This window comes from Sinocyclocheilus grahami, unplaced genomic scaffold (genome assembly GCF_001515645.1).
Source record: "Sinocyclocheilus grahami isolate Dianchi unplaced genomic scaffold, SAMN03320097.WGS_v1.1 scaffold3015.1, whole genome shotgun sequence".
NCBI lineage: Eukaryota > Metazoa > Chordata > Actinopteri > Cypriniformes > Cyprinidae > Sinocyclocheilus > Sinocyclocheilus grahami.
Genome location: NW_015508185.1, coordinates 14,056 through 25,185, shown reverse-complemented (window position 1 = coordinate 25,185; position 11,130 = coordinate 14,056). Strand labels below are relative to the sequence as shown.

Genomic DNA, 11,130 nt, shown 5'->3' with positions numbered 1-11,130 from the left:
ACATAATTAGCTTAGCTGCTGTTCCAACCAAGCAAAAATGATTTGTTTAACTAACGAATAATAATGTGCATTTGATCAGATATAACTGCAGTACAAGATTATGAGATGCATTATTTGAATGCTTTGCCAAAGAGATGTGTCTTTAATCTAGATTTAAACAGAGAGAGTGTGTCTGAACCCCGAACGTTATCAGGAAGGCTATTCCAGAGTTTGGGAGCCAAATATGAAAAAGCTCTACCTCCTTTAGTGGACTTTGCTATCCTAGGTACTACCAAAAGTCCAGAATTTTGCGACCTTAGGGAGCGTGATGGATTGTAGCGTGGTAGAAGACTAGTTAGGTACGCAGGAGCTAACCCATTAAGGGCCTTATAGGCAAGTAATAATATTTTGTAACTGATACGGAACTTTGTGCATTGAGCATTGTGATTGGATGGTTTACGCTGACTATACAGGAGACAAACCAATGGGTCACTGGCTGCTCGCTGATGGTCCTTGGCAAAAAAACTAAACATTTAGTCAGCCCCTTAAGTGCGTCAGCCCACTGGGAAAATGGTCTCATTGTTTCCACCAGCGCGGCAATCTTATTTCATCACTTATTGATGGATGTCTAAAATATAAAAATAAGGAGAAGCCTAAAACAGGCCCGAGGCCCTGCCTCGACAGGCCCTCTCTGAACTATGACGTGAAAATTGTCCCAAAGCCCGGCCCTGGGGGCCTAAAAAAGTCGGGGCCCATCGGGCCCGGGCTGAAATGCAGGGCTCTAGCTCTGATCTAGCACACAGAAGACGATTTGACTGAAAATTGATCAGAAGATAAGAAAGAAAGATAGTGGTCATCTGCGCGATTCGGAAAAAGAGGCGGCTTTTCTGCATTAGGTATGTTTTTTTTTTCTTTCTAGGTACGCAGGAGCTAACCCATTAAGGGCCTTATAGGCAAGTAATAATATTTTGTAACTGATACGGAACTTTGTGCATTGAGCATTGTGATTGGATGGTTTACGCTGACTATACAGGAGACAAACCAATGGGTCACTGGCTGCTCGCTGATGGTCCTTGGCAAAAAAACTAAACATTTAGTCAGCCCCTTAAGTGCGTCAGCCCACTGGGAAAATGGTCTCATTGTTTCCACCAGCGCGGCAATCTTATTTCATCACTTATTGATGGATGTCTAAAATATAAAAATAAGGAGAAGCCTAAAACAGGCCCGAGGCCCTGCCTCGACAGGCCCTCTCTGAACTATGACGTGAAAATTGTCCCAAAGCCCGGCCCTGGGGGCCTAAAAAAGTCGGGGCCCATCGGGCCCGGGCTGAAATGCAGGGCTCTAGCTCTGATCTAGCACACAGAAGACGATTTGACTGAAAATTGATCAGAAGAGAAGAAAGAAAGATAGTGGTCATCTGCGCGATTCGGAAAAAGAGGCGGCTTTTCTGCATTAGGTATGTTTTTTTTTTCTTTCTTTTTTTTACTCTTTGTACAGCAGTTATTGTTCATTCTAAATTATTTTTTTAATGTAGAATATGTGTTACATAAATACATGAAATGTAGAACATATAACAAAGTGCTCGTGGCTCGTCTGTGGGTGCCCCCCCACACAGAAAAGTGAAACTCCGCCTGTGATTGTGCTGTTACTCCTTTCGAGCCGAAGTTCACAAAATTGGGTGTTATTTTTTTTAACAATTAATGTATTAGGCTCATTCATAATATTTAGGCTATAATATTATAAATCAGGTTGGTTTGTATTGCTGACGTAATAAATGATACGCGTGCGGCCCGCGAGACTTGCACTTGGACCATAGTGCGGCCCGGGGGAGAAAAAGGTTGAGAACCACTGATTTAGGTTGTAGTACCGTGTCCCAAACACCAAGTGGTGAACCCCCAAAGCCATGTCTAAGATTCCATTTAATTATTGTCTTTCTAACTATTTGTTTTGTTGTGAGATATTGTATCATAAATTCAGGAAGGCGGAGGGAAGAGGAGCTGCACCAAATACCTTAGGAATAAGTGTTAAATCGTTTTATTCACAGAAAACCAGACAGGTGCAATACATATTTTTCAGCTAAAAAGGATGTCAGAAATACTTGTATTCAGGTTTAAACAATGTTTCTCATGTAAATGTGTTTTCTGTGACAGAAAATACATCTGTCCACTCCAGTGGATGTTATGAGCCAAAGGGTATATCATACCTATAAGGCCTAACCCTCATCCGTCCCTCCCGAACCTATAACAAAACTGTCCCTCGCGGGTCAAAATGACCCGAAGGCCAAAAATGACACAAATTTTATTTTTGGCCCAGAAAGCTTATATTGGTCCATTTTTGGTGATTTTTATTTTATTCACATTAAATTATGGATATTTTTATGAAAATGAGCATATCTTTATACATTTTTTCACCAAAAAACAAAAAAAACAAAGAAAGACACAATTTCTGCATATTTATACTTTAAACATGACGATCCATCAGGACCTTTAGGTCACTGAGTGTCTCTGATGCCATCTGGTGGGGAACAAAATTACATAAAATTGCATTTTATGATTACAGCCACTAGAGGGGCCCATTGAATCCTATGGATTTAATCCCTTAAATGAGCCAAACAAGTGAAATCTTTAAAGGGGTCATATGATGCGATTTCAAGTTTTCCTTTCTCTTTGGAGTGTTACAAGCTGATTGTGCATAGATAAGATCCCTGAAGTTGCAAAGACTAAAGTCTCGAAACCAAAGAGATATTCTTTATCAAAGTTAAGACTCTGCCACGCCCCCCTAAAACAGCTCGTTCTAACACGTATAACATATCTACCTCACTATGTGGAAATATTAGCATAATGCACCCAAATGTTCACGCAAAGAAAGAAGGCGTAACTTTTAGTCTCGCTGTAGTATTGTTGCTGCCGCCGCTGCCATGTCATACATTCAGAGTTGTTTACACTGTTAAAGAGTTGGATTCTCATGCTGAGCATGGACAAAGTAAAAAAAAAAAAAAATGTGGACGTATGACAGAGTATTTATGTGCCACAAATCTTACTTCCGGGTTCGTAAAAGTTCGGAGAGTTTTTTTCGATCATGGCTCTTCATGACGTAGACGAGGGTGAAACTCCTTATATGGGCATTTCTCCCAGAGGAGCGCGCGCGCACACGCATCGACCAGAGCAAGAGCGAGATCACGACCATCACCACGCTTCGTCCGGCGCCAGCGCTGCACGGGACTCGCTCGGGAAGAACGTCTCCAATCCAAAGAAGTGTGTTTTTGGTTGTAAGGGAAGGATAACGTTGTTCAGCTTCCTAAAGAAACCCATTTTTTAAACGGAAACGGTGGTGTGTTGAACACACTGTTCTGATGACGCAAGAGTTGCAGCTATGGCAGCTGAGAATTTGCGGAGCCTGATGAAATCTGTATAAATACGTGTTTAATACTGCAAAATACGTTCGATGTTACAGTCACTGCCCTTGCCCTCCAGAATAAAGGAGAACATCCCGATCGAGTGAAGGGGTTTGTGGAAACTGTGGTTCCTAATTATTGTGATCCAACATTTGCCTCGTATGGGTTTTCCTGGCGAAGCAGGGAAAAATAAAAAAAAAAAAAAATGTGGACGTATGACAGAGTATTTATGTGCCACAAATCTTACTTCCGGGTTCGTAAAAGTTCGGAGAGTTTTTTTCGATCATGGCTCTTCATGACGTAGACGAGGGTGAAACTCCTTATATGGGCATTTCTCCCAGAGGAGCGCGCGCGCACACGCATCGACCAGAGCAAGAGCGAGATCACGCCCATCACCACGCTTCATCCGGCGCCAGCGCTGCACGGGACTCGCTCGGGAAGAACGTCTCCAATCCAAAGAAGTGTGTTTTTGGTTGTAAGGGAAGGATAACGTTGTTCAGCTTCCTAAAGAAACCCATTTTTTAAACGGAAACGGTGGTGTGTTGAACACACTGTTCTGATGACGCAAGAGTTGCAGCTATGGCAGCTGAGAATTTGCGGAGCCTGATGAAATCTGTATAAATACGTGTTTAATACTGCAAAATACGTTCGATGTTACAGTCACTGCCCTTGCCCTCCAGAATAAAGGAGAACATCCCGATCGAGTGAAGGGGTTTGTGGAAACTGTGGTTCCTAATTATTGTGATCCAACATTTGCCTCGTATTTCAGGTGAAGGATAATCCACTTCTTACCTCCGAGACTGTGTTAGGATCTATATGACCTTATTATTTTTAGTGTGAGTATTAGGCTTATCATTATTGCTGATCACTGTTGTTGTGCTGTGTTATTGTAATATTTACCATTATATAATCAGAGGAGTATAGAAAAGTTTATGAAAGTGTCACTCCACAATACAATAGCAAAATATATAAATATGTATAGTATTTTTATGTTACATTAATCAGTATTTAGCTCACAATAGAAGACATTGCAATTACTAAATGATATTTAGACAGACTTAAAGAAGTTCCAGAGCTATACTTGTGCTCTTATTATTTTAGTTATTTTGCCTTTAATGTAAATAGGCATGTGCAAACAATATACTTGCTCTTGTGAATTTATTTGGATGTTAATTACATTGTGCAACTGTCTCTTTAATACCGCATGGTTTATATACATGCTGCTGCTGATTGGCTGACATGTTTGACACGCCCACCAAACAAGAGAACACGCATCTCTAACCCCGTTGCACTCCATTTCCAGGAAACATGTGTTCAACCCGGAAACCGTAGTAAAACAGAGCACACCGCTTTGAGCTTGAACTTGCCCCAGCTTTTAAAGCGTCTCAGGATGGCGTCACGAGGGTTCAGAAGCTTGTGATTGGCTGATGTGTGACGTCTGCACACGACTGCTAGCCAATGACTGCGGCTCTAGTTTTCAAACAGACGGAGGAACTGTGTCTCCCGCTCAAGATGCTTTGTACTGTTTACATCTTTTGCGAGTAAATCACTCATTACATACATATTACTCCTCTTTATACTCTTTTTGGGATATTTCTTTGTTCACATAATTTCCAAAGAGTATGTCGAGCTCGGATTAGAACTATATATATATATATACATATATATATATATATATATAATTTCCGTCTGTTTACAAGCTAATTAAATCTGCCTACCCTTAAATTAACATCTTAATAAATGGTCTTTTTCGGAGATCTCGCACTGCTAGTAAACATGTTTTATTAGGATTTATACCTTTATTTATTTTAAAGTGAAGTTCAGAAGTGAGAAACTTCATTGTTCATGTGCTAAACACTATTAAGTTACTTGGTTTTAATTTAATTATCAAAAGCGTTGTGATTCAAGCAAAAGTGCTCTGTAAGAGATCAAATGGGTGGCTCTTAAAAGAGCCTTTGTGTTCCAGAAACAGACTAGAACGCGTCTACTTGGCTTTGGCGGGCTTCTCGCTCTTCTTGGGCAGCAGCACGGCCTGGATGTTGGGCAGCACGCCGCCCTGAGCGATGGTCACTCGGCCCAGGAGTTTGTTCAGCTCCTCATCATTGCGCACCGCCAGCTGCAGGTGACGGGGGATGATGCGGGTCTTCTTGTTGTCTCTGGCGGCGTTTCCAGCCAGCTCCAGGATCTCAGCGGTCAGGTACTCGAGCACAGCCGCCAGATAGACGGGAGCTCCGGCACCGACGCGCTGAGCGTAGTTACCTTTGCGGAGATGTCTGTGAACACGACCGACGGGGAACTGCAGCCCTGCTCTGGAGGAGCGACTCTTGGCCTTCGCTCTCGCCTTGCCGCCGGTTTTGCCTCTTCCACTCATTCTTGGTTGTATAAATTCTTACGTTAAAATCGCAGAAATAAATCCGTGAGTCCCGCTCTACTGTATTTAAACGAGCGTACCAGTCGCCCATTGGTTTAGAGTCTGTAAGATTTCAAACCAATCACTGAACTTCCCTCCAACACTGACCGCCGAAGCCACGCCCACTTTATGACTGCTTCAGTTAGACACAGATATTCATAACTTCAAAAGCAGAAGCGATATAAGAATTTTTTTAAATATTTGCGATATAAAATTCACAGTCGCCAGACCTTAAATATACTGATGTGAGGACAGAAAAATAAAAATAAATAAAAAGCAACATTTTGCTCATTTGAAAGATGTGTGTTAGGACCGAGGTGCACATGTAATACTGTCGCTGGACACTCAAGCGCTATATTAATACTTGTTCTTCAGGAATGCTCTTACACATAAGAAGCAAAAATAGAGGTTTGTAATAAATAAAGCGCAGGTATAAACTTGAGTTGCACAGATTTTGAATCAAAGCAATGTCAGATTAAAGCTCTTCAAATCCATAATACACTTAATCACTACGAAAACAGTTTGATTATTGGCATGTTTTATGAGAGGAGCAATTAAGGCAAAAGCGTCTTGCTCTTTCTTTAGAGTTAGTGGGTGGCTCTGAAAAGAGCCGTTGTGGAATAAAACAGTGTCTTTACTTCTTCTTGGGAGCTGCTCTTTTCGGCTTGGCAGCTTTAGGCTTTGCCGCCTTGGGTTTTGCAGTCTTGGCCTTTTTGGGGCTCTTGGCTGCTTTCTTAGGCGCCGCGGGCTTCTTCGCCTTCTTGGGGCTCTTCGTCGCCTTCTTAGCGGCTGCAGCGGGTTTCTTGGCCTTCTTGGGCGATTTCTTAGCGGCGGGCTTCTTTGCCGCTGCGCTCTTGGGCTTCTTGGCAGCAGCGGGTTTCTTGGCCGCGGGCTTCTTCGCTTTAGGAGCCGCTTTCTTCGCCGGCTTCTTCTTGGTCTCGGTTTGCTGCTTGTTGAGCTTGAAGGAGCCGGAGGCGCCGGTCCCTTTGACCTGCAGCAGGGTGCCTTTAGTCACCAGGCTCTTGATGGCGAGCTTGATGCGGGAGTTCTTCTTCTCCACGTCGTAGCCGCCGGCGGCGAGAGCTTTCTTCAGGGCTGCGAGAGACACGCCGCTCCTCTCCTTGGACGCAGACACGGCTTTAACGATCAGATCACCGACACCTGGACCAGCTGCTTTCTTGGCTTTAGCTGCAGACTTCTTCTTGGGTGCTTTGGCCGGCGGGGCGGCAGCAGCTGGGGCGGTTTCTGCCATCTCTGCAATCTTTCGAGTGCTGCTTCAACACTGAGTGAGAGTCGCTCGAGCAGCGCAGCGCTCTTAAACAACACATGAGAACCTTATAGACTCAACCTTCCCGCTCGGTGTTTACGCGAGTCCCTCACGCTTGTGTTTTCTTCTCCTACATTTAGTGCAAAACTGAAATGGTAAAATAGTTCGACGCTGTAAAGGACAAGGTCAATACCAAACAGAGGCTCTTGGCGTTTTGAGATTAAAATACACAAAGGAGAAATGTTTATTTAATCCACCTTCAGATCAAATCTAAGGCGAGCATCAAGCACCGCAAAAGCCAATAACACACTGAACGCGTCCTCAGTGTATTCAAAAAAACATTTTAAACCTGATTTAAAGCACATTTAAGCCTTCTTCCTAAACTGTATAAAACACATACTGAGAAGTATTAAAGGTGTTGTTAGAAATAAAATAATCTTAAGATTAAAAGCAAACAAAAACTTGAGGCATGTCAAAGCTCACTGTCCCATTCTGAGTCTTGCAACCTTCAGTGTTTGCACTATGCTAGAATTAAATATTAAAGTTTTATGACATTCTGTCAAGCTACAGATCAAACTGGTGTATGTGTCACAGTTTTGAAGAACAGCATAAAGGGAAAAAAATGAAAGAAAGACTCTGATATCTGGAGAAGAGCTGTGGTTCACTGTGATTTCTCTAGTTTGATCAGACAGAAATTAACTTTAAAATCATGTACAAAACCATCACAATTGAAATATTTAACTCTTAATGAAGTATTTTACCTGTCATATATACAGTATGTGTGGCCTTCAGGTGCCTTTAGTTCGTCCAGAAATACACAGATGTATCAGAATGAGCTTTATTGCCAGGTATGTTTACACATACGAGGAATTTGTTTTCGTGACAGAAGCTTCCACAGTGTAACAGAACGACAGTGACAGAACAAAAACACAGATAATAAAAATTAAAATAGAACAAGCAAATAAGGAATAAAAATATATAAATTGACAATTGTGTGTGCAGGTATATTACAATAGACAGGTTTTTTTTGTACAGGTACTGTATATTATGTGCAAATTTGAGGTGTAAGCTGAGTGTGTGTGTTAGATAAATAAGTGTATGAGTGAATAAATAGTGTGTGTTCCACAGTTATTGTTAAGTGTTCATGAGTTCATGAGATGGATGGCCTGAGGGAAGAAACTGTTCCTGTGTCTGGTCGTTCTGGTGCTCAGAGCTCTGTAGCGTCGACCAGATGGCAACAGTTCAAAGAGGGAGTGTGCTGGATGTGAGGGATCCAGAGTGATTCTGCCAGCCCTTTTGCTCACTCTGGACGAGTACAGTTCTTGGAGAGAAGGGAGGGTTGTACCAATGATTCGCTCAGCAGTCCGGACTACCCTCTGTAGTCTTCTGAGGTCAGATTTGGTAGCTGAGCTGAACCAGACAGTTATTGAAGTGCAGAGGACAGATTCAATAATGGCGGAGTAGAACTGTTTCAGCAGCTCCTGTGGCAGGTTGAACTTCCTCAGCTGGCAAAGGAAGTACAACCTCTGCTGGGCCTTTTTCACAATGGAGTCAATGTGAGTGTCCCACTTCAGGTCCTGAGAGATTGTGGTGCCCAGGAACCTGAATGACTCCACTGCAGTCACAGTGCTGTCCATGATGGTGAGTGGGGGGAGTGCAGAGGGGTTTCTCCTGAAGTCCACGGTCATCTCCACAGTTTTTAGCGTGTTGAGCGCCAGGTTGTTGAGACTGCACCAGACAGCCAGCTGCTCGACCTCCTGTCTGTAAGCAGACTCGTCACCGTCCTGAATGAGGCCGATGAGTGTGGTGTCGTCTGCAAACTTCAGGAGCTTGACAGAGGGGTCTTTAGAGGTGCAGTCATTGGTGTACAGGGAGAAGAGCAGTGGAGAGAGAACACAACCCTGAGGAGCTCCAGTGCTGATCGTACGGGTGCTGGATGTGTATTTTCCCAGCCTCACTAGCTGCTGCCTGTCTGTCAGGAAGCTGTTGATCCACTGACAGACGGAGGTGGGCACGGAGAGCTGAGTTAGTTTGGGCAGGAGGAGGTTTGGGATGATGGTGTTAAAGGCCGAGCTGAAGTCCACGAACAGGATCCTCACATAAGTCTCTGGTCTGTCTAGATGTTGCAGGATGTAATGCAGTCCCATGTTTACTGCATCGTCCACAGACCTGTTTGCTCTGTAGGCAAACTGAAGAGGATCCAGCAAGGGTCCAGTGATGTCCTTCAGGTGGGCCAGCACCAGTATTATTGAACTGTCAATAACTGGAATAATATATAGGCATGCAATGAAGATAGTACTTCATAACCTAATTAAAGAACAAAGGTGAGCGCTGCTGTACAGAAACACAAAACACTTTAATTGTTGTTACACTTCCATATCCAAATAAATACTAATAAATTCACTCCAAACAAGACTGCTCATCATTTAAAGTAAGACACCGCATGTAGGGAAACATTTTCTTATGTTTATGTTTTTTTTTATTTGATGAATGAGTGTCTTCTGACTGAATGACACAAGAATGTGGGCAACGACTGTATAGCATTGCATTACAGATATTAATGGCAAATATTAGGTTTTTTATTTGTATTTTTTTTTAGACAATGTTCAATGTCCAAAATTAATCATATCCAGTGTTGGGGAGTAACTAGTTACATGTAACAGAATTATGTAATTTACTTACTAAATACATTTAACCGTAATCTGTTACAGTTACTGAGAAAAAAAGTTACTTATGAAAATGTTAACGATTACAAAGGAGATTACATCTGAATATTTTCACACACATAGATTTGATTGATGTAGTTCCCAAATTGCATTGACATTGCTTTGATTCAAAATCTGCGCAACTCAAGTTTATACCTGCGCTTTATTTATTACAAACCTCTATTTTTGCTTCTTATGTGTAAGAGCATTCCTGAAGAACAAGTATTAATATAGCGCTTGAGTGTCCAGCGACAGTATTACATGTGCACCTCGGTCCTAACACACATCTTTCAAATGAGCAAAATGTTGCTTTTTATTTATTTTTATTTTTCTGTCCTCACATCAGTATATTTAAGGTCTGGCGACTGAATTTTATATCGCAAATATTTAAAAAAAATTCTTATATCGCTTCTGCCTTTGAAGTTATGAATATCTGTGTCTAACTGAAGCAGTCATAAAGTGGGCGTGGCTTTAGCGGTCAGTGTTGGAGGGAAGTTCAGTGATTGGTTTGAAATCTTACAGACTCTAAACCAATGGGCGACTGGTACGCTCCTTTAAATACAGTAGAGCGGGACTCACGGATTTATTTCTGCGATATTAACGTAAGAATTTATACAACCGAGAATGAGTGGAAGAGGCAAAACCGGCGGCAAGGCGAGAGCGAAGGCCAAGAGTCGCTCCTCCAGAGCAGGGCTGCAGTTCCCCGTCGGTCGTGTTCACAGACATCTCCGCAAAGGTAACTACGCTCAGCGCGTCGGTGCCGGAGCTCCCGTCTATCTGGCGGCTGTGCTCGAGTACCTGACCGCTGAGATCCTGGAGCTGGCTGGAAACGCCGCCAGAGACAACAAGAAGACCCGCATCATCCCCCGTCACCTGCAGCTGGCGGTGCGCAATGATGAGGAGCTGAACAAACTCCTGGGCCGAGTGACCATCGCTCAGGGCGGCGTGCTGCCCAACATCCAGGCCGTGCTGCTGCCCAAGAAGAGCGAGAAGCCCGCCAAAGCCAAGTAGACGCGTTCTAGTCTGTTTCTGGAACACAAAGGCTCTTTTAAGAGCCACCCATTTTATCTATTCCAGAGCACTTTTTATGGTTGATTTGCTAGGAATAACATGCCATAAATGTGTGCAGCCAAATAAGCATTATATCAACTAAATCCTACAATTATGAACATTCATGATATCCACCATCTCTGGCGATTCAGAATGATCTTTATTTGTCAAGTGTAATCAAAAACACAAGGACTTTTTTTGTGTGGGTTCCAGTAGCTCTGGGTACATATAATATATGCATACACCACAAAATAGAAAGCTAGAAAAAAAAAAGAAAATTGAGATGAAACTAATGCGCACCAAGATCGGTAAGTTTGTATATTGT

At 42.7% G+C, this 11,130-nt stretch overlaps 3 protein-coding genes across 3 annotated transcripts; 1 reads left to right on the top strand and 2 right to left on the bottom strand.

The window, feature by feature from the left end:
• Positions 1 to 5,308: 5,308 nt before the first annotated feature.
• LOC107575924 (histone H2A-like) lies at positions 5,309 to 5,763 on the bottom strand. Its single transcript, XM_016262233.1, has one exon. The coding sequence runs from the start codon at positions 5,742 to 5,744 to the stop codon at positions 5,358 to 5,360; it is 387 nt and encodes a 128-aa protein (XP_016117719.1). The 5' UTR covers positions 5,745 to 5,763; the 3' UTR covers positions 5,309 to 5,357.
• A 653-nt stretch (positions 5,764 to 6,416) lies between these two features.
• On the bottom strand, positions 6,417 to 7,051 carry LOC107575925 (histone H1-like). The gene has a single exon (XM_016262235.1). It carries the CDS (start codon positions 7,033 to 7,035, stop codon positions 6,418 to 6,420), a length of 618 nt encoding a protein of 205 aa, XP_016117721.1. The 5' UTR covers positions 7,036 to 7,051; the 3' UTR covers position 6,417.
• A 3,312-nt stretch (positions 7,052 to 10,363) lies between these two features.
• On the top strand, positions 10,364 to 10,815 carry LOC107575923 (histone H2A-like). The gene has a single exon (XM_016262232.1). The coding sequence runs from the start codon at positions 10,380 to 10,382 to the stop codon at positions 10,764 to 10,766; it is 387 nt and encodes a 128-aa protein (XP_016117718.1). The 5' UTR covers positions 10,364 to 10,379; the 3' UTR covers positions 10,767 to 10,815.
• The last annotated feature ends 315 nt before the right edge of the window (positions 10,816 to 11,130 follow it).

Coding starts and splice junctions, on each gene's coding strand:
- LOC107575924 (XM_016262233.1), bottom strand. CDS start 5,744: ATGAGTGGAAGAGGCAAAACCGGCGGCAAGGCGAGAGCGAAGGCCAAG.
- LOC107575925 (XM_016262235.1), bottom strand. CDS start 7,035: ATGGCAGAAACCGCCCCAGCTGCTGCCGCCCCGCCGGCCAAAGCACCC.
- LOC107575923 (XM_016262232.1), top strand. CDS start 10,380: ATGAGTGGAAGAGGCAAAACCGGCGGCAAGGCGAGAGCGAAGGCCAAG.